General features: G+C 38.1%; 1 protein-coding gene across 11 annotated transcripts in view; it reads right to left on the bottom strand.

Moving 5' to 3' along the window:
* The window catches only part of NSRP1 (nuclear speckle splicing regulatory protein 1), a 57,980-nt gene extending 40,270 nt beyond the window's left edge, over positions 1-17,710 (bottom strand). For 8 of the 11 annotated variants that reach the window (XM_060395304.1, XM_060395303.1, XM_060395300.1 and 5 more), the window contains exons 1-2: positions 17,654-17,710; positions 16,382-16,478 (exon numbers count right to left, since the gene is read on the bottom strand). In XM_060395304.1, the coding sequence (XP_060251287.1) occupies positions 16,382-16,478; positions 17,654-17,673 (117 nt within the window). In that variant the 5' untranslated portion in view covers positions 17,674-17,710. Of the gene's footprint in view, positions 1-3,101; positions 3,309-16,381; positions 16,479-17,189; positions 17,257-17,653 lie in introns of all 11 variants that reach the window. The other 3 variants (XM_042255466.2, XM_042255471.2, XM_060395307.1) reach the window with 3 other exon arrangements.
* Positions 17,711-23,079: the final 5,369 nt, after the last annotated feature.

Here is a 23,079-nt window from a genome sequence, read left to right as displayed (position 1 = left end):
TTATACGAATTTAATACATAATAAACAAATCATTATGTATTAGAGAGGATAGCACATAATGGTAGTTCTCATCGTATCATACTCAATACCCTCCTTTTATAGGAAGTATTTGTAAATGTCCGTTGTTGTATTTTAGTCGCTCAGTCCTGTCCAACTCTTTGCAATCCCATGTACTGTAGTCTGCCAGGCTCCTCTGTCCATGGAATTCTCTAGGCAAGAATACTGGAGTGGGTAGCCATGCCCTTCTCCAGGGGAGCTTCTTGACCCAGGGATTGAACCCATGTCTCCTGAATTGCAGGTGGACTCTTTACAGTCTGAGCCACCAGGGAAGCAAATGCCCTTAATCATTCTGAAAATGGATAATCTAAACTCTACACACAATTTTTAAAAGCTATATATACACACACACACTTCTTTCTAACTCAGTTTTGGATACACAAACAGGTACATCCTTACAGAACTATAAAGAATAAAGAGAAATTAATTTATAAAATAATAATATGTAAACATGTAACCACATTAGAAAACAGTAATTTGTCAAATGCTTCTACCAGCTGGAATCAATGTAATTACCATTAATGCTATGGACACAAATGCTAACTTGAATTGGTGACTCAAATACTACAAGTGACACTGTGGACGGGGACATGAGTTTCTTATATGGCAGACTCTTGGTGAAGTTCTAAACAGACAAGGGTACAATCTTCACTCTACAAAAGTTAAAAGCAGAGGAAGGACTTCCCTGGTGGCGCAGCACTAATACAGACGACATGGGTTCGATCCCTGGTCCAGGAAGACCTCACATGCTGTGGCAAACTAAGTCCGTGTGCTACAGACTACTGAGGCCACACCCTAGAGAGCCTGTGAGCTGCAACTATAGAGCCCATGTGCTGCAACTAATGAAGGCCATGTGCCTAGAGTCTGTGCGATGCAACAAGAGAAGCAAGTCAGTGCAAAGAGAAGCCCTTGCACGGCAACACAGAATAGACCCTACTCCCAGAGTAGACCCTGCTTCCTTGCAACTAGAAGAAATCCCACACAAAGCAAAGATGATCCATCACAGCCAAAAATAAATAAATAAATAAATAAAATCACCAAAAAAAGAGGAGAATTTTAGCCTACATTTTGCCACATATAATACTTTTTAAAAACTACTCAAATTTTCATTCTATTAAAAACTTTTATTAATAAAAACAAAATGCACAAAACACATTTTGTGTTTATGTGTAAAAAGAACAAGTCCAAGGCTCACAAAATTATAGTTTTTCATCTGTATACATCTTCAGAGGGATTTCATCTATATGGATGGGGGTAACAAAATACAGAATATTTACAATCCCTGGGCCACATCAAAACTTGGTGTCAATAATACACTCAATAACTGTGGTAAGTAAAAGTTATAAAAGTCACTATATAAGTTTCTTAATGCCTCTCTCGAAGTGTTGAAAACCCTTGGAATAAGACTGTTCAAAAAAATTGGACAAACAGACATCCATCTTGTTGAAAATTAATAGACTCATCTCCCCAATATATTCCTAAACCACAAGAAAGCAAAGCTGTATAATTTCACATGATAAAAACTGCAACTCAACTGTAAGCTACTTGTGTTCCTGTTCCAACCAGTAAATAAATCGACTCTTGAAGTCTCTGAGCTCTGCCAATTTTCCAACTAACCCCTTTTCCGTTGCGTCTCTCAAACTTTTAAAATTCCATTACAAACAAACTTCCTCTCAGAAGGAGTAATTATCATTTTTAAAAGCACAGATTTTGGATAAGGCAGATCACCTCAGTTCTCAGTGTCTGACTCTTTGTGACCCCAGAGACTGCAGCATGCTTCCCTGTCCATCACGAACTCCCGGAGTTTGCTCAAATTCATGTCCATCATGTCGGTGATGCCATCCAACCATCTCATTCTCTGTTGTCTCCTGCCTTCAATCTTTCCCAGCATCAGGGTCTTTTCCAGTCAGTCAGTTCTTCCCATCAGGCGGCCAAAGTATTAGAGCTTCAGCATCAGTCCTTCCAATGAATATTCAGGACTGATTTTCTTCAGGATCGATTGGCTTGATCTCCTTGCTGTCCAAGGGACTCTCAAGAGTCTTCTCCAACACCACGGTTCAAAAGCATTGATTCTTTGGTGCTCAGCTTTATAGTTCCAACTCTCACATCCACACATGACTACTAGAAAAACCATAGCTTTGACTAGATGGACCTTTGTCAGCCAAGTAATGTCTCTGCTTTTTAATATGCTGTCTAGATTGGTCATAGCTTTTCTTCCAAGAAGCAAGCGTCTTTTAATTTCATGGCTGCACTCACCATCTGCAGTGATTCTGAAGCCCCCAAAAACAAAGTCTCTCACTGTTTCCATTGTTTCCCCATCTATTTGCCATGAAGTGCTGGAACCGGGTGCCATGATCTTAGTTTTAAGAATGTTGAGTTTTAAGTCAACTTTTTCACTCTCCTCTTTCACTTCCATCAAGAGGCTCTCTTCAGTTGTTCTTCACTTTCTGCCATAAGGGTAGTGTCATCTGCATATCTGAGGTTACTGATGTTTCTCCTGGTAATTCTGATTCCAGCCTCTGCTTCATGCAGCCCAGCATTTCACATCGGCAGATCTTCTGGGGTCAAAATCTAGCTCTATTACCTAACTACTATGTGTGTGACACAGGTCAATTTACTTAACTTCTTGACACCTGAGATTTTTTAGCATAAAATCTCCCTTTTCCTTTAGCTTCTTTCCTTTTAACCATGCACAAATCATCTCCATCTAAGACAACAAGAAAAAGGAAATTTCCACCAACTCTACCATTATCCCTTCTATCGTCTCCATTTCCTTCTTGCTTTTCCCAATCAAACTCTTTCAAAATAAGACCATTAATTTAAAAAGTTAATGATCACATAACAGGAAAAAAAGGACCAAAAAGGAGACTGAAGAATGAACTAAGAAAAAATATGAAGACTAAAACAGACCATTAACAACCACTAAAACTAACAAATTAGAAACAAGACAGAAAAAAGGTAACTAAAGTACTCCATGAAAAAAAAAGACAAAGACTGATACTTATTTAACTCTCTTTAATATCTGTTTAACTCTCTCATCTTACCCGACTCCACTGTCTCTTGGTCCTCATTTTCTTAAACTAACAAGTAATTTACTAATCTGTTAACCATTTATCACCTCTTCTCTTCCCAGTAGAATGTAAACTCCAAAAGGGCAGTGGCTTTGCTGTGTTTCATTGGGACAGAGCAGGAATCACTAAATATTGGAATGAACTAATGAATGCATGATGATATGGCAAACAGAGACAATCCTTCAAAGAGATAAAAAGCAAATGGATCAGAAAAAGTATTGACATGATGAAAATAAAATTCTATGACAAGAAATAGTTAAATATTTCAGGTAAAAAGTAACAATGTATTCCAGGGAAAGTAATTCAAAATTATTTGTACCAAAACACACAGAACTTAAAGGATATAAAGAAAATAGTCACCAGCTGTCCAAGCCAATCAGAAAGTAATTCATTGGAAGTGGGATAAAATAACTACACTACTGTACTTTCTAATAAAAACATTCAGTCCCAGAGAAAATGACTAAAGTCTACAAAGCTTTGAAATACATGTTATTAGAGATAGTACACCATTCAGGTTATTTAGGTGATAAAAACAACAGACAATCAATCATTCCTTAACAATTAAGAATTTAGGAAATAATGCCCCATGAGAATATGTTGAAAAACTACTCCATAAGGAAATTATGCAAAAGACCTCAGAAATGGAAATCACTGGTAAAAGAACTACTAGAGTGCACTGAATTAAATTAAAAAACCAAGGAATTTCAAAATACAGAAATACAAGAAATGATTTAGCTTTAAAACATTAATATAAATTCATATTGATGCTAAAAAATTAAAGTTTAATACTCTTTGGATAAAAATTATTAGTGAACTAAAAATAGTATCCAAAACTTAAAGCAAAAATCACATTTGAGAAATTTCATAAGCAATTTCCATTAAAGTCAGGAATGTAACAAAGTTTCTATCATTGCTTCTATTTATCTCTATATTGTAGTTTTCAGGCAATATAATAAAACACTCATAATCACATAGCAAAACAAGAAATATGAGGTAAAAGAACTAAAAAGAGACAAAATTATCCTTGTTTACAGACAATATGATTGTCTACAAAGGAAATACGAAAGAATCATCAGGCAAACTATTAGAACTATATTTACTAAAATTAAATCAACAATAACAAAAAACAGAAGCTTTTATAATAAATTAGAAAAAGTTTCCTTATACAATAACCGGGCTATAAGGTACCTACAAATAAATCTAACAAAAGATGGATGTCACCTTTACGGAAAAAAATGATAAAATTGTACTAAAGGATATACAGAACACCTGAATAAAGACATATGCCATTTTCATATATGAAAAGAGTAAAATACTAAAATATCAATTTTCTTCTAAACTATATATTCAATGCAATTCCAATCAAAATCTCTATAATTTTTTTAAATTATGAAACTGTGGTGTTAGTCGCTCAGTGGCGTTTGACTCTTTGCGATCCCATGGACTGTGTAGCCCACCAGGTTCCTCTGCCCATGGGATTCTCCACACACGAATACTGGAGTTGCCATTCCCTTCTCCAGGGGATCTTCCCAAACCAGGAATCGAACCCAAGTCTCCAACATTGCAGGCAGATACTTTACCATCTGAGCCATCTGGGAAGCCTGCTATAAAATGGAAGGTGACACAAAAATCCACTTAAATGACTGAAGGCAATTTTAAATAAGGAAAGAGCAATAGAGTGAAGAACTGAGGAAAAGAGAATGCAAGACAATGCATGACTTTGTAGGACAAAAATGAACATTTTGGTTTCTAAGAGCAATAGGAAATGAATAGTGATTTTTAAACAAGTAAGATGACTGTTTAAAGTGTGCAAAAAATGCATCGGAGAGGCTTAACAGACAACCTGGAATGTCACTGAAAATGGCAGAGTATAGACCTGACATTCTCTTCTCCAAAACAGCATAAAAACACTGGCCAAAAAAAGTTAGAATCAGCTTTTTTAGAACTCTGGAAATTAACCAACAGCTTAACAGCAGTCCAGGGAACATCTATCCAAGAACAGCTGAATCTTGGTAAGAACTCTATGGTGTTTTAACTTACCCTATTTCCATCACCCCCACCCCTAGTACCATGGTGGCCTAAAAACAAGAGACCACAATCACAGTAGAAAAATCAGCAGTCTGGCAGCCACTACAGAGGGCAAATGAGGTTCTTTCAAAACCCTATCCAAGAGAATTATTGGAACTGTCTGATGGTCCCTGGAAGACGCCACTCAGAAGGCTGTTTTTATTTGACTTGACAAGAGTTGCTGTTGTAAAACAGCCTTTTCCCTGGAGGTATCTGTCAAAAACAATCAAAGACAACTGTTGACCATCAGGGTAGCCTGAGGCAGTGGGTAACAGTTTTAATAGTTGGGGAAAACAATAGGTTATGGTTAAGCAAAAAGCTTAAAGCAGAACAGAAAGTCCACTGGGACTTTGAAATCTCCAAAATGTTTCTGGGGATCATGAAAACCACATGCACACACAGACCTTTGTGCAAGATCAGGAAAGACCTGAGAAGGTCCTAAACTCTCAAGACTGATCTTGAGGACTGACATGAGGCTCTGTACAAGCAGAAGTGAAGGCTAAGGCGAAGTTGTAAAATGCCTGGTTATGTACTGAAGACATATGCCAACATGTACACAAAGCCTCTCGGCAGACTGGAGACCTATTAGCTACAGGTGTTTAAGGAAGTCTGTCAGGTCATTAGTTGACCACTAAAGTAACCAAGCAGACTTTGGTGGCCACATACGACAAACATAGACTCAAAGAATTAGTTCAGACAATCACTAAACAAAAAAAGCAAAACAATCAACAAACAACAAACCTTGGGAACAGGGGCAGCTCTGATTGCAGAGCTGCCATTTTCTATTATTCTAAATTTTCAATTTTCAACCCCAAATTATGAGACATATGCATAAATAAGAGAGTACGATTCATGCACAGAATAAAAGCCTTCAATGAACTAAAGGAAACTATGTCTAAAGAACTAAAGTATGAAGAAGTGAAAGTGAAAGTCGCTCAGTTGTGTCCAACTCTTTGCGACCCCATGGACTATACAGTCCATGGAATTCTCCAGGCCAGAATGTCTCACCAAATAGAGAATACCAATTAAAAAAAAATTACTTTAAAGCAAAGAAACAAACCAAACCAACCTCAGGAGTTGAAAAATACAACAGTGCTTCTGAATTATATTTCAGACCAAAGAAGATAGGGAAAAAAAAACCCTCAGCCATGTGTCAACATAATTTGGCAAAAAACTCAATAGATTTAACCAGAGATTCACAAAATAACTACATCTAAGAGGATTCATGATTAATACTACCATTTCTTTCCTAGAAAAGAACAAAAATTCTTACTTCACTCATCTTCTTAACCTGGATTAGTTTAGCCACTTCTGTTAACGCTCTTATCCTACTGGAGGATAAAATAAGGAGAACAGAGTTCTCTTGCTGTGGCTCCCACTCCTAACAAAATTACATCATTTAAAGTTGCCCTTTGCTCTCTTCTTGCATTTCCTTATGTTTCTATTTCACTCATGGATAACAGGTTAAAAAATGAATTCTTGGCAAAATTACACATTTACTTAAAATCTTTGCTTATACTGTTATTATATATTAATATATTCAGTATCATGAATTTCTCAGAATTCAGTGTAGTAGCAAATGATAAAAATGAAAAAAATTCTTAGCCATCATTAAAATAACCCCAATTTCCTGCCATTTTCACAAATAATATGCTGTCATGTCTATACAACTCATTTTATTTGAACTATACTAGACTACCTCCAGAGAAATAGGAAATTTCAAGATTGATAAACAGTGAAAAATGCAATTATAATGTTCAGAGATTAAATTTTTAACTTTTTCTTAGCATCAGCAAGCCAAACAAGGCTTCCAACTAAAATAAATTCATATTTCATTAAGAAAAACAGACCTATGAAGACTACTTATTCAAGAAAGTGTTTTTAAAATACTGGAATTAAAGTGATGAAAGACAAATAGGCATAACTCCCAGACTTCAGAATGTATATATATATATTCCACATCTATTTAGATATTTCTCCAAAGAAGACATTCAGATGGCTGGCAGGCACACAGAAAGATGCTCAATGGTGCTAATTATTAGAGAAATGCAAATCAGAACTACAACGAGGTACCAACTCACACCAATCAGAATGTCCATCATGACAAAGTCTGTAAGTAACAAGTGTTGTAGAGGGAAAAGGAAACCTTTCTCACACCTTTGGTGGGAAAACAGTATGGAGATTCCTCAAAAAACTAAAAGCAGAGTTGCCATATGATCCAGCAATCCCATCCCTTTGCACATACTCAGACAAAATAACAATTCAAAAAGATACAAGCACCTGTATGTTCATAGCAGCACTATTTACAACAGGCAAGACATGGAAACAACCACAATGTTCACCAACAGATGAATGGATAAAGAAGATGTGGAATATACCCACATGCACACACACAGACAGGAATACTACTCACCCATGGAAGAAAATGATGAATGGATAAAGACGACATGAAACACACACACACACACTGGAACACTACTCACCCATGGAAGATGTGGAATACACACACACACAGAGGACTACTACTCACCCATGGAAGATCACCACACACACACACACAGAGGAATGCTATCACCCATGGAAGAAAATGATGAATGGATAAAGAAGATGTGGAATACACATACATGCACACACACACGGGAATACTACTCACCCACAGAAGAAAATGATTTATGGATAAAGACATGGAACACACACACACTCAAACACTACTCACCCATGGAAGATGTGGAATACACACACAAACACCACACACACACACACACACACACACACACACACACACGAATAGTACTCATCCATGGAAGAAAATGAAATAATGCCATTTGCAGCAACATGAATGGACATAGAGCTTATCATACTAGGCAAAGTCAGAAAGACAAATACCATGTAACATTACTTATATGGGAATCTAAAATACAATACAAATCAACGTATCTACAAGACAAAAATGGGCTCACAGATATAAAAAGTGGTTGCCTAGAGGAAGGAGGAGGGGAGGAAAATAATATGAGTTTGGAATTAGTAGAGACAAACATACAGAATGGATAAACAACAATGTATAGCACAGTATCCTGTGACAAAGCATAATGGAAAAGAATATGAAAAAGAATATACGTGTGTGTGTGTATAATTGAGCCACTTTGTTGGACAGAAGAAATTAACACAACAATGTAAATCAACTATAGAATGTGAAAAGTGAAAGTGAAGTTGCTCAGTCGTGTCCGACTCTTTACGACCCGTGGACTGTAGCCCACCAGGCTCCTCCATCCATGGGATTCTCCCAGCAAGAATACTAGAGTGGATTGCCATATAATTGAGCCACTTTGTTGGACAGAAGAAATGAACACAACATTGTAAATTAACTATACTTCAATGCAATTTTTAAAAAAGGAAGTAGTGAAAGCAATGAAAACATGTCATGTAATCCAGTAAATTGCAAATCTTTCTAACTTTGGGACTATACAACTATGAAAGTGAAAGTATTAGTCATTTAGTCATGTCTGACTTTTTGCAACCCCATGGTCTTCTCCAGGCAAGAATATTGGAACAGGCTACTATTCCCTTCTCTGGGGATCTTTCTGAGCCAGGGATTGAACCTGGGTCTCCTGTATTGCAGACAGATTCTCTACCATCTGAGCTACCAAGGAAGCCCATACAACCATAGTCACATTTTTTTTAAAGCACTGATTTCCTTCTGTTCTCAAAAATTGTAACAGTGGAATGAACACACCTTGGAAAAAAGAAAAAAGCTCATACTATCACTAAAAAATCCCCTCAGATCAATTTTCACTTATTTTCTACTTATCTATGCATATAGTTTTCTACAACCACATATACATATTCAATTTTATATTCTACTTATTTCATGCTTTTAAATGGTTCCAGTACTCTCTTATTATGCCTTCTTAGATTAAATGTTATTTCCTTTCATATTTTAATATGATTTGGAAGCTAAGTATCTTACAGAAAATTTTTAAAGTCCGGCATAAATTTTTCTCAAAAAATATTTTTCAACAGGAAAATACAGAAAAGCATAAATCACTCATAAATGCACTAAAGACTACTATTAATTCTGAAATGATTTACTCTTTTTTCCTTTCATTTTATTTATAATAATTTTGTACAGACATTGTACCTCACTTTACTTAGCCATGCTTTCACTGCTGAAAGCTGGACTGGTTCTAAGTTTCTACTGTCATAAACAACTCTGAAATAAAGACTTCTGTGTATCTATAAATCTTTAATACAAATTTGTGACCATGTCTTCAGGAGAGAATTTTAGAAAGGAAAATACTGGCACAGCTTCCACCTTCTGACTGATACAGTGGGTTAAACATACCTGACCCTTAAAGGATTGATACAAATTGCAAAATTGTTTTCTGAAAGGGGCACTGATTTACATCAACAAAATTTTGAATTTTTAAATTTCCCATTTCATCAAAACTTTGCCATATCATTTTCAGAAGTATTATCTATATTAGTTTCTTTAAAAGGCACTTACTGCTGCCCTTATTTACCCTTCTTAGATATAGTAAGATTAAGTATTTTTATTGCTTATTAGATATTTCTATTTCTTCTATACTTTATGTTTTCCAGTTTTCTCTGGGGGTTTTGGTGTTTTTCTTACAGTTTTTATAACTGCTTTATATCTTATGAAAATGAAAGCTTAACCTATAAAAGGACTACCTGGCTTCTGAATATTCAAAGTGCAATTATTATCAAGCACCATTTATCTGACATGTTTGGTAAATATTAAAAAAAAAACTAAATAAACTTTAGTTATCTGTTTTAAATTAATACTTTCTTTAAAGAGATGCAGAAGTTTTTATCTTTATCCAACAGTAACAATTCTCAGGTGGTATGAATCATACCTCTTCATGGCATATGAGTTATATTGCAAAACTGGATCTCACGAGAATATCATTATCTAGAAATAAGTATTTCAATTGCCAAGACTAAAAGGAAAATTCATTATATTCTGCGAAATGAGCAAGCATTTATCACAGAAATATCTAAAAGGAAGTTTCATGTTTTAACTTGTCATGCAACATCTATTTTAGTCACTGACCACTTTAAAACACTTGTGAAATACTTGTCGTCAGAAGTACTTTGGATAATTTGTATACATTAGTGGACAGCAAGCACAGCTAAATTTCAGCTACCCTTCCCACTTTGTAAATAAAGTTTTATTAGAACACATTAGTCATGCTCATTCATTTACATGTCATCTAATGGCTACTCTCACACTGTGAAAGCAAATTTGAGCACTTAGCTTGCAAAACCTAAAAGTGTCTACTATCTGGCTCTTTACAACACAGCTAAAACATCCGAGTAAATAATTTTACTCATTCTTTGAAGTCAGCACAGATAGATCTTAACTCCTGGAGCTAATACTCTTGCACAGTGTAAAACTTATATGCAAATAACTTACAATATAAGGTATAAAAAAGTTAAGTGCTCTAAAAATGATAAAGAGTGTCAGAAAAAAGAGTGTTTTCAGTGGGGAAAATCTTGAAGAAGGCAGCTTTTGCACTGGGTTTGAAAAGACAGCTATAATCTGACATATATGATAGAGACACTTCCAGTGTGAAGAAAAGTAGAGTTGTAAAAAAATACGAACGTGACAGTGTACTCTGCATGGAAAAACATAGGAGAAAACGCTAATGAGCATTTTGAAGCCAAAGCACAGGGAAGGCTATGTCAAGATAAGAAGTTTAGATTTTAAATACATTTAGGTTCAAAAGCAAGGAAGTAACAGTGATTAGAACTGTTTTAGGCAGATCAGTGGAAACAGTGTCAGACTTTATTTTGGGGGGCTCCAAAATCACTGCAGATAGTGACTGCAACCATGAAATTAAAAGACGCTTACTCCTTGGAAGGAAAATTATGACCAACCTAGATAGCATATTCAAAAGCACATACATTACTTTGCCAACAAAGGTCCGTCTAGTCAAGGCTATGGTTTTTCCAGTAGTCATTGTATGGATGTTAGAGTTGGACTGTGAAGAAAGCTGAGCTCCGAAGAATTGATGCTTTTGAACTGTGGTGTTGGAGAAGACTCTTGAGAGTCCCATGGACTGCAAGGAGATCCAACAGTCCATTCTAAAGGAGATTAGTCCTGGGTGTTCTTTGGAAGAAATGATGCTGAAGCTGAAACTCCAGTACTTTGGCCACCTGATGCGAAGAGCTGACTCATTGGAAAAGACTCTGATGCTGGGAGGGATTGGGGGCAGGAGGAGAAGGGGACGACAGAGGATAAGATGGGTGGATGGCATCACTGACTCGAGGGACGTGGGTTTGGGTGAACTCTGGGAGTTGGTGATGGACAGGGAGAAGGCCTGGCGTGCTGCAATTCATGGGGTCGCAAAGAGTTGGACATGACTGAGTGACTGAACTGAACTGAGGCAGATCAATCTATCAACAGTATTTGAAATGAATTTGAGGAGAGAGAGGTGATAAGGAAACTAATTATAAAGCTATTAAAATAATTCATGACAGAAGTGATAAAGGTGGTAGCAATGGGACTAGAATAAAGAAGAATTGGAAAAACAGAAAATAAACACATTACCACCATAGCAAAACTACTCAAATACTTATGACCAGATAACAGCATTTGGATACTCTATAAACCTTACTTACAGGGGCTTCCCCGGTGGCTCAGTGGTAAAGAACCTGCCTGCTAATGCCAGAGACACAAGAGACCTGGGTTTGATCCCTGAGTCGGGAAGATCCCCTGGAGAAGGAAAAGCCAACCAACTCCAGTATTCTTGCCTGGGAAATCCCATGGAGAGGAGTCTGGCGGGCTACAGTTCATGGGGTTGCAAAGAGTCGGATGTGACTGAGCATCTGAGCACACATACATAAACCTTACTTACATAGGGTAAAAACTCTTCATCTCCTCTGCATTTGAACAAAACAATAACTGTCTATTTAGTTCTGCTAATTAAAAAAAGAGGAACTATTTAAGTAATAATTTGAAGTGCTAGACTACTACACTCTCCCATTTTTAAACTAATTCTGGATACCAGCACATATTAAAACACAGATTTCATTTGGTAGGGCCCCCTCTGCTGGACCACTGAAAGAAAAGTCTGATCTTAAATTTGGGTTCTTAATTGCTTCTGTGGAATTGGTGAAAATAAGAATAGCTGGATTTGCTTTGGAAGCTCATCAGGTATATCAAATGCCCTCTTCAGGAGGGGAACCATAAAATATCTTTCTCTATCTTTTCCAAAATAGGAATAACCTTATTGTTGCTTAAACGGATTAATTTTTAAAGAAGAGAGTTTTAGACTCACGGCCATAGAGAACAGATTTGTGGTTGCCGAGGGGGAGTGGGGGAGAAATGGACAGGGAGTTTGGGACTACCAGATGCAAACTATTATACAGACAATAAATAAACAAGGTCCTACTGTACAGCACAGAGAACTGGATTCAATATCCTATGATAAACCATAATGGAATATGAAAAAGCATGTGTATATAGATATATATGTAAAACTGAATCAGTCTGCTGGACAGCAGAAATTCATACAACATTCTCAATCAACTACACTTCAATAAAATAAATTTTTAAAGAAGAGTTTATATTCAAAGCTTACTAACATTCAAATAATACGTGAGGATAAACTGGAATCATCACATTTTTTTAGATGCACGGCACGGCTTGTGGGATCTTAGTTCCCTGAGCAGGGGTTGAACCTAGGCCCTTAGCAGTGAAACAGGAAAGTCCTAACCAGTGGACCACTGAAGAATTCCCCTAGACTGATTTTGTATAGGTAAAGAAATTATGCTAAGAAACAATTTTATATTCTCTGCTCATTAAGAACTAAACTGCAGCTCCTTCATCAAGAGGCTTCTGACTGGGCTCTATCAAAGAGATACCAAGATAGTATATTGGGGGGTAGAAGAATGGGATACGACTAGTATTTTCCCCTGCTTTTCTAAGACTGAATCTTCCCTGCGGCTTCCACTCCTTTTAGAAAAGTTCAGTTCCCACCAAGTAATCCTAGCCCCTGGCCTCCAGAACCCAACTCCTACTTGAATCTCTCCATTTATCACTTCTTGCTTTTTACTACTGCTAATCTTTGGGTTGGGCTTCCCAGGTGGCTCAGTGGTCAAGAATCCACCTACCAATGCAGGAGACACAGATTCAATCCCTGGGTGGGGAAAGATCCCTTGTAGAAGGAAATGGCAACTCACTCCAAGATCTTGCCTGGGAAATCTCATGGCCAGAGGAGCCTGGCGGGCTACAGTCCAGGCAGGTGCAAAAGAGTCAGCGACAGCTTAGCGACTAAACAACAACAAACTCTGCGTTGCTTCACCATCTTTTATAGCTTCTTAAGTCTTCAATTAGCCATGTAACCAATTCTCTGCATAAAGTCCCTCTATGTAAAAGGAAGGGGGACAAAAAGGAAGAGAAAAATGGCTCTAGGCCTTTCTGTTGACTAAACAGTACCCACTGTCCAGCTACCACCACTAGGCTCATCTCATAATGGAAAAGAAACAGTAATCATACGAGTAAACTTTCTAGATCACTTGTACAAACCCATCCTTCTGAAATTGGAGCAATGCTGCTTTGTATTACATGGGTATGCCAGGATAATTTAGGTGAAACCTCAAGATAAACGTGTCATATAGTGATTTTAAAAATTACTTGTACATTAAATTTTTTTTGACATTATTGACTACGCCAAAGCCTTTGACTGTGTGGATCACAACAAACTGAGGGAAATTCTTAGAGATGTGAATATCAGACCACCTTACCTGCCTCCTGAGAAATCTGTATGCAGGTCAAGAAGCAACAGTTAGAACCAGACATGGAACAATGGACTGCTTCCAAATTGGGAAAGGAGTACGTCAAGGCTGTATATTGTCACACTGCTTATTTAACTTATATGCAGAGTACATCATGAGAAATGCTGGGCTGGATGAAGCACAAGCTGGAATCAAGATTGCCAGGAGAAATATCAATAACCTCAGATATGCAGATGACACCACCCTTATGGCAGAAAGTGAAGAACTGAAGAGCCTCTTGAAAGTGAAAGAGGAGAACTTTAAAATATTTTTTTTTTAATGCCTAGACAACATACTAAAAAGGAGAGACATTACTTTACTGACAAAGGTCCCTCTAGTCAAAGCTATGGTTTTTCCAGTAGTCACGTAGGGATGTGAGAGTTGGACCATAAAGAAAGCTGAGCACCAAAGAACTGATGCTTTTGAAATGTGGTGTTGGAAAAGACTCTTTAGAGTACCTTGGACTGCAAGGAGATGAAACTAGCCAGTGCTAAAGGAAATCAGTCCTGAATATTCACTGGAAGCAATAATGCTGAAGCTCCAGTACTGTGGCCACCTGATGTTAAGAACTGACTCACTGGAAAAGACCCTGATGCTGGGAAAGATTGGAAGCAGGAGGAAAAGTGGACGACAGAGGGTGAGATGGTTGGATGGCATCACCGACTCGGTGGACATGAGTTTGAGCGAGCTCTGGGAGTTGGTGACGGACAGGGAAGCATGGCATGCTGCAGTCCATGGGGTCACAAAGAGTCAGATACCACTGAGCTAATGAACTGACTGAACGTACATTAAAACAAACCACAAGGGACTGTCAATTCAATGGGGAAGAGCCTTCAACAAATGGTGTTGAGAAAACTGGATATCCTTCCACATGCAAAGAATGAAACGAAACCCCCTATCTCATATCAAATACAAAATTTAACTCAAAATGAACCACAGCATAAACCTTGACCTTGGATTAAGCAATGGTTTCTTAGGTGATGACACCAAAGCAGTAACAACTGAAGGAAAAAAATATACCGGACTCCCTTAAAATTGAACTTTTGTACTTCAAAGGACATTGTCAAGAAAGTAAAAGGACAATCCACAGAATGGGAGAAAATATTTACAAAGTACATCTAATAACTTATTCTTGCCTGGAGAATCCTATGGACAGAGGGGCCTGGCAGGCTACAGTCCATGGGGTCACAAGAGTCAGACATGACTTAGCAACTAAACCACCATCACCACCAAGTGATCTGTACCTAGAACATACAAAGGAATCTTACAACTCATAGCAAAATGACAAATAACCCAATTAAAAACTAGGCAAAAAAAAAAAAAACTAGGCAAATTATGCCAACAGACCTTTTTCTAAAGATGATACATAAATGGCCAAAATCATAGGTCATCATCAAAATGCAAATCAAACCCACAATGAAATAGTTGTCTGGGGCAGAATATGGGAAAGTAAATTAACTGCAAAGAGGTATGAAAGAACTTTCAGGGAAGAGTGAAATGTTTTACGTCTTGACTGGTGGCTCAGATGGTAAAGAATCCGCCTGCAATGAAGGAAATCTGGGTTCATCCCCTGAGGCAGGAAGATTCCCTGGAGAAAGGAATGGCAACTCACTCCAGTAATCTTGTCTGGAGAATTCCATGGACAGAGGAGGCTGGTAGGCTACAGTCCATGAGGTTGTAAAGAGTTGGACATGACTGAGCAACTAACACTTTCACTTTGAGGCATATGTATTTGTCAAAAGTCATCAACCTATACACTTAAAATCCATGAATTTCATATTTTACACACTTAAAATCTATTAATTTCAAATTTGACATTTGGAAGGGTGCACTTATTTTGATATGCTTGTTAAGAACTGTGGGCTTCATAGAAAAACACTGTTTTGGCTGCTAAAACATAGAATTTTCATATTAGATATCATTATTGTAGTATTATTAATGCTAACTTTATACATTACCATAACTACACTGTGTAATTACATTTAGCAGATACTGAATAACTACAAAAGTCATCTCACAAGAAACTATTTTGCTGATAAAAATTTCTAGGAAATTGGTGACATCTCAATAGCTTATTTCCTAGGATCTTTACACTAACAATTTTGTTGTATCAGTATTAGTTGTATGAAATTACTTTTGTCTAACTGCTTAAAAATAGCTGAAGTTCATAACTGTTGAAAGAAAATCTCTTGGATTATCCATGTATCACTTAGCAAAAAAAAAAAACCACCAATGGAGTTTTAAGTATTCCTTTGCTATTTCTGTAAATTATGCTACAGTTACACTGTACTAACAAAACATTTGAAGCAAGCAAAGATATCAAATTCACAAGTTCAATTTAAAAACAAAAACAATTCCAACAATGCAGTAGAAAAAGTTTCCCTTACCTCATCATCATCATCATCAGAATCATTCCCAAACACTGAAGGTTTTTGCAAAACAGGGTGCAACTGCTGTGCCTTCTTTGGCAAAATAAGCCCATACCTGCATATTTTTTGTTTTGAAATAGAAATTACACCATTATACCTAAATGTTAAAACAGTAATACATCCACTACCTCTTCCGGATGAAGCTACCAAGTCAAAACATGTCACAGAGCTTATGATCTTCACACAACCCTGGTTCTGATTTTCAACGATCTAAAAGCTTCAAAATGCACTTAAGATTTTTAAACTATTATTCTAGGTTAAAGAAGAGAAGTGAATGAAGAGCTCGGAAGTTTTAGATAGTGAAACGATAGGAAAGTTTAAAAAAAAAATGTTAGTGGAAAGCTCAGTTGAGGTCCACTAAAAAGAAAAAGACTCTAAATTATTCTTGTGGCCTAACAAGAGTCAAGAAAACATCCCCCCTCCCCTTACTGGGTATATATCATTTTAAATAAGTTATTAAATAAAATAAAGATTAATGTCATCCATTAAAATTTCTTAAAGATTACATTAACTGAGAAACCCAAGTAGCTATGGGGCAAATTACCATTACACTTTATAAAGCTCACGTGCTTTGTCTTGGAGCACCTGAAAGAACCATCCCATCAGACCCAACTCAACTGGTTTCTTCTCACGTTTGGGCCTTTAAGATGCAGATATAACGGGAAGCCGCATCACAATTGAGGATTATACATCTAAGGTAAAGCTTCCAAAAACATGTAACATTTCCTTTCACGGCAAGGTATACCCCAATTCCCTATGTGCCTACCCTTTTTTGTGGCTTCTCAGCACAACATTCCTAAACCGAGAAGGGAGGGCGGGAATCAGAACTTGAGCTGCCAAGGAGAACAAGGCCCTCTAAGAAAGCCAGGAAATGTCTCTCTTCTCATTTCCCCTGAAAGCATCCAACCGGGGAGAAACTCAAGCGCGGGGTAGGAAGCAAGACTGAGGGGCCTCAGACCGAGCTTTTGGAAAATAGAAAAGTCTCGCTCTCTGCCCCTCAGCCTAACTTCCTTTATTTCCTCACAAGTTTCTCCCTCAAACTTCGGGCTTCCATCCTGCAAAATGTGTGGGGGGATGGGAATATATGTTCCTCGGGATTTCTCGCTTTCCCCGCCTCTATCCCTGACGACACAGCCCCTTCAATTCCAGCGCACTTCTACTCCTCGGCCAAAGACACAGTCGCCGTGGTATCTCACTCCCCAGTCTGACCCTAACTCCCGGATCACTCACTGCCTGCCCGGAATCGCCATCTTGCTCCCGTCTCCGCTGAACGTGGCCGACGCCGACGTAACGCTGATGCAGACGCTGGCGTCATCACGCGAATTCTCGCGGGGCTTTAGGCGGCCTAGAACTCGCCTAGCCGCTGGGTTTGACTTTGGGTTACTCCCGCATTGCTGGGAGTGGAGTCCTTGGCCCTGGGAATTGTTTGAAAACCGACGGATTGCCTCGAAATCAGTGGTAAGAAAGGAATAACAAAATTTTAGGCTAAGAGTGTGGTCCCGGGAATTGTCATCCCCCGGCAATTTGTTAGAAATTGAAAATTTTGCCCCTGTTCCCTTCCTACGGAATCAGAAACGCTGGGATGGGCCCAGAAATCTGAATTTTAACAAGTCCACCAGATAATCCTGATACTCAAGTTTGAAAACCACTGCCCTAGGCAGTGTTTTGTTTTGTTTTGTTTTTAACCCCTGAGGTGTTCAGTGTAAGTATCCGTGGGTGGGAAAGATTCCCTGGAGGAGGAAATGGCAACCCACTCCAGTATTCTTGGCCTGGTAAATTCCATGGACAGAGCAGCCTGGTGGGCTACAGTCCAGGGGATCGCAAAGGGTCGGACATGACTAAGCACGCACCCATTCCTGGCTTAGGGTAACTTGACAGAAGATGAAAATCCACACGCTAAATATATTACTGTTGGACAGTAGTGATGAATAACAATACTATAGTGCCACTGGGTATAGAAAGTAAAATCATACATGATATTAAAAAAATTTTAGTCACATTTCACGTGTGAACCCACTCTTTCTCGGACCATGCCAAACTAGTTGTACAGCAGTTGAGATCTTGTAAACTGCCGACAGAAGGACGTTTAAACTTCCAAGTGTAGTTGTGCGTTTTGAAGTTTTGTTATTAGATACTTGGGCTTCCCTGGTGGCTCAAATGGTAAAGAATCTGCCTGCAATGTTGGAGACCCAGTTTCAATCTCTGGGTGGGAAATATCCCTTGGAGAAGGGAATGGCTACCCACTCCGGTATTCTTGCTTGGAGAATTCCATGGGCAGAGGAGCCTGGCGGGCTACATCCTCGAGGTAGCAGAGTCGAACGTAACTGAGCGACTAACTTTCCCTACTACATATTTAAACATTTAGAGTTGTTGTGTCCTTTTATGTTGACCCCTATACCATTAAGAAATGATCCTCTTTATTTTTTTTATCTACTTAATCTAATATTAGTATTTATAACCAGCATTGGTTTTTAGCATAGTATATGTTTTCCCATCCTTTTAACCTATTTTAATCGATTTGTCTTTTTATATAATGCCTAACTTTTAATATAAAGTGGATTTCTTGTTGCTAGCATATTGTTGGGTGTTGCTTTTTATCTAGTATGGCACTTTCTTCCTTTTAAGTTGGTATTTAGAACGTTTTCATTAACGTGAGTATTAGTGTAGTTGCAGTTTGTTTTTTCTTTTTCCTGTCTGTTCTTTGTACCCTCCTCTGCCACCTTCCCCTTGACTTTGGATTAATCAATAAATTTTTACGACTTAGCTTAAGATTTTTTTTTTTTTTTGGGCAAGGTTTTGCTTTAAGGTTTCTAGTATACATCTTTATCACAATCTATCTTCAAGTAACAATGTACCACTCAAAAACTTTTTAAAAAAGTATACTTCCAATTTCCCTCTCTGAAACTTTGTGCTGTATTTTGTCACAAGTTTTACTTCGAACAATGTTGTAAATGCACAATAAATTATTTTTCTTTAAACAATTACCCTTTAAAAATATTTTTTAAATAAGAAGAATATATTATTACACACGCGTACCATTTCTTGTGTCTTTGTATCTTTGTGTAAATCTTTGTATCTTTGTGTAGTATCATTATTTTTTTTAGAAGATGGTCAAAGGGTACAGAGTTCCAGATAATAAGTATTTGGATGTAATGTATAATGTGATTAATATAATTGACTTGCTGTATATAAAAGTTGTTAACAGAGTAAATCCTAAGAGTTCTCATCATAAGGAAAAATAGTTTTTATTTTGTATTTATGAGATGATGGATGTTCACTAAATTTACTGTAATCTTTTCGTAATGTATATGTCAATATGCTAAACACTAAACTGACACAGTGCTGTATATTAATTGTATCAATAAAAATGGAAGAAAAAAGTTAAAAGAATCCACACATGTTCTATTAACTGTCAGAACAATGACATCATCACATATCAAGAAGCCTCTGAAAAGTTCTCTTGCACACTGTTCTGAGGATGAGAGTGAAAAAAGGCAAATAATTTCCTAGCATTGTTAGAAATATAGTTTTGACTTGGAAAATCCCAAAAGTGTTTTAGGGACCTGCAGGAGTCCACAAACCACACTTTAAGATCCACTCTTTTAAATGAATTAATGCTGAAACGTACTATTATAGGAATTATATAACTTTGCATATAGGAATGTGCTGAATGTCTTTTTTCCCCCCTCAAAGTGATTAGGGTAAGGCCAGACAGAAGCCAGATATGAAATCTTGGGGCACAGTGTAATAAAAGGATATATATATACACACACATATATGGACTTCTCTGGTGGTCCAGTGGTTGAGAATTCACCTGTCAGTGTAGGGTACACAGGGTCAACCCCTGGTCTGGGAAGATCCCACATGCCACGGGGCAGCTAAGCAAACGCCACAACCACTGAGCATACACACTGCAATTGCTGAAGCCCCAGTAACTGCTAAGTTACTTCAGTCATGTCCAACTCTGTGCGACCCCATAGACGGCTCCCCCTGCCCCTGGGATTCTCCAGGCAAGAACACTGGAGTGGGTTGCCATTTCCTTCTCCAATGCATGAAAGTGAAAAGTGAAAGTAAAGTCGCTCAGTCGTGTCCTACTCTTAGCGACCCCATGGACTGCAGCCTACCAGGCTCCTCCGTCCATGGGATTTTCCCACTCCAAGAGTACTGGAGTGGGGTGCCATTGACACTAGTATTACTTATCCCTACTCTCATTCTCTGCTTCCTTTTGTGCCCACTCTTCCCTAACTGACTACAGTTGACTCTAGAACAACAGGTTTGAACTTCTTGGCTCTACTCACATATGGATTTTATTTTTTCAATAAATACTTGCTAGATAACTACAGATCCATGGTTAGTTGAATCCCCAGAGGCAGAAGGCTGACCAAAGTTGTACGTGCATTTTTGACTGTACATTGGGTGGTTCACCCCTAACTCCTGTGTTGCTCAAGAGTCAACCTACATGTTCGGCTAACTTGTGGTGTCTGGATGGCAGCATGCTTCAATTTGTTTAAGGCCTATCGTGACATTTTTGACTTCTCTAAAAAATACCCTTCTAGACGCTACCCTATTGCTATTTCCCAGTTTGGTTTGTCAGTGGTTTGGGTGCTTTTTATATTAGACTATTTCACAAATTGGTCTCCCTTTGGCAAGTGGTCAACCCCAATTCAAACAGCTGTGGCTACAGAATCAGCGTCATATGGAACGAAACTTGGCCACCTCGAGTGTTTCACCAGTTATGATTTGTGGGCAGGACAGTTTAAGCTCAGGCAGTAGACTGAGCAAAGGAAAAATAGGGCAATGACTAGGAGATGGAACACCCACCAAGGGGAATTACAGTACCTACAGGAGAGAGAAATAGGCAATATTTAATTAATTGAGCTTGTCTGTTGAGGTCTTTATAATAAGATCATGTGGGGGAGAGCAGGAACACAGAGTTAAAGATGATGTAGGGTGGGGTTAGGGCTTCCCAGGTGCCGCTAGTGGTAAAGAACCTGCTTGCCTAATGCAGGAGACATAACAGACATGGGTTCGATCCGTGGGTCAGGAAGGTCTAGGGGCGGGCAACGCACTCCAGTATTCTTGCCTGGAGAATTCCATGGACAGAGGAGCCCGGAAGGCTGTGGTTCATAGGGTAACACAGTCAGACACAATTAAAGCGACTTAGCATGCACACAGGGTGGGGTTAGGTGGAGTGGCATTGCATAAAAACCTTACAGAAGAGGAATGAAAAGTCCCTAAATTACCTGCAAAGGGTCTTCTGAGTCAGTAATTGAGAATGTCTGTGGAAGTTAAGGGCTACTGGTTGCTTGATCACATTTAGATTAGGAAGGAATGGGAAGTCAGTCTCAAGAGACCACATATAATTCTTTTTATATAAAATATCCAGAATAGACAAACCCATAGGAAAAACAAGATTTGTAGTTTCCTAAGACTGGAGTGAGAAAAATGGGGAGTATTGCTAAAGGTATGGAGTTTTTTATGGGGGTGATGAAAATCTGAAATTGTTGTGAATAGTTCCACAATTATGTGAATATACTGAAAACCATTTAGTTATACACTTTAAGTATGTGAATTGTATAGTATATGTGTTGTATTTCAATACAGCTGTTAAAAGGGCCAATAGGAGTTTCCAGTTGAATTCCAATATCATTGTCTTGAAACATTTATTTTGTTCCTGGACCATGAAAAGCTGTAATTATTAATATAAAAGAAAAGTGATATGGAAGGTCTTCAGTATGCAGTGTCATTGTTACCTATAAGCTGTAGAGAAATCTAAAAAAATAACCAGTTAATCAAGTCTGAGCTTCTGAAGTATATGTAAATACAAGTAAATTAATAAATCTATTGAGTCAAATAAATAGATTTAACCATAAATCAATATCTAAATTTTAGTCAAGTACAAATAACATCTTCTTCACTAAAAAAATAAGTATCTGGTGTCAAGGGATAGGATTTTACTTGAATGATAGTTAAATAAATTTAAGCAATCCGCCTTGTTGGTTGCTTAATGTTAAAGTAGTTTCCAGGAACTTGCCTGGTGGTCCAGTGACTAAGACTCCACACTCCCAGTACAGGGGGCCCAGGTTCAATCCTTGGTCAGGGAACTAGATCTCATGTGCTACAAGTAAAAGTTCACATGTCGCAACTCAAGATCCCACATGCCAAAACTAATGCCTGGGGCAAGCAAACAAATAAACAGATTAAAAATAAATAAAGTCATTCCCAAAAGAATGATAGCACAATTGTTAGCCTAGTGAAGTTTGGAAAGTGTTGATGAAATATCCAGTGTACTGCCAAGAGCAATAAAACAGAAATCGACACGTGAAGTTGCTCAGTCATATGCGACTCTTTTCGATTCCATGGGCTGTAGCCTACCAGACTCCTCTGTCCATGGCATTTTCCAGGCAAGAGTACTGGAGTGGGTTGCCATTTCCTTCTCCAGGGGAATCTTCCCGACCCACGGATCGAACCCAGCTCTCCTGCATTGAGGGCAAATGCTTCACCCTCTGAGCCACCAGGGAAGCCCAACAGGACACGTGGGTGCCCCTTACTCATTGTAACCTAGCTGACTCACTCTTTGAGCTTATTTCCTCCTTTATGAAATGGGGATAATCATATTGAGTCTGCCAACCCTGCAGGTTGGGGAGGATCAGATG

Source organism: Ovis aries, chromosome 11 (genome assembly GCF_016772045.2).
Source record: "Ovis aries strain OAR_USU_Benz2616 breed Rambouillet chromosome 11, ARS-UI_Ramb_v3.0, whole genome shotgun sequence".
Classification (NCBI taxonomy): Eukaryota; Metazoa; Chordata; class Mammalia; order Artiodactyla; family Bovidae; genus Ovis; species Ovis aries.
Note: the sequence above shows the minus strand (reverse complement) of the source record. Positions and strands in the feature narration are given on the sequence as shown.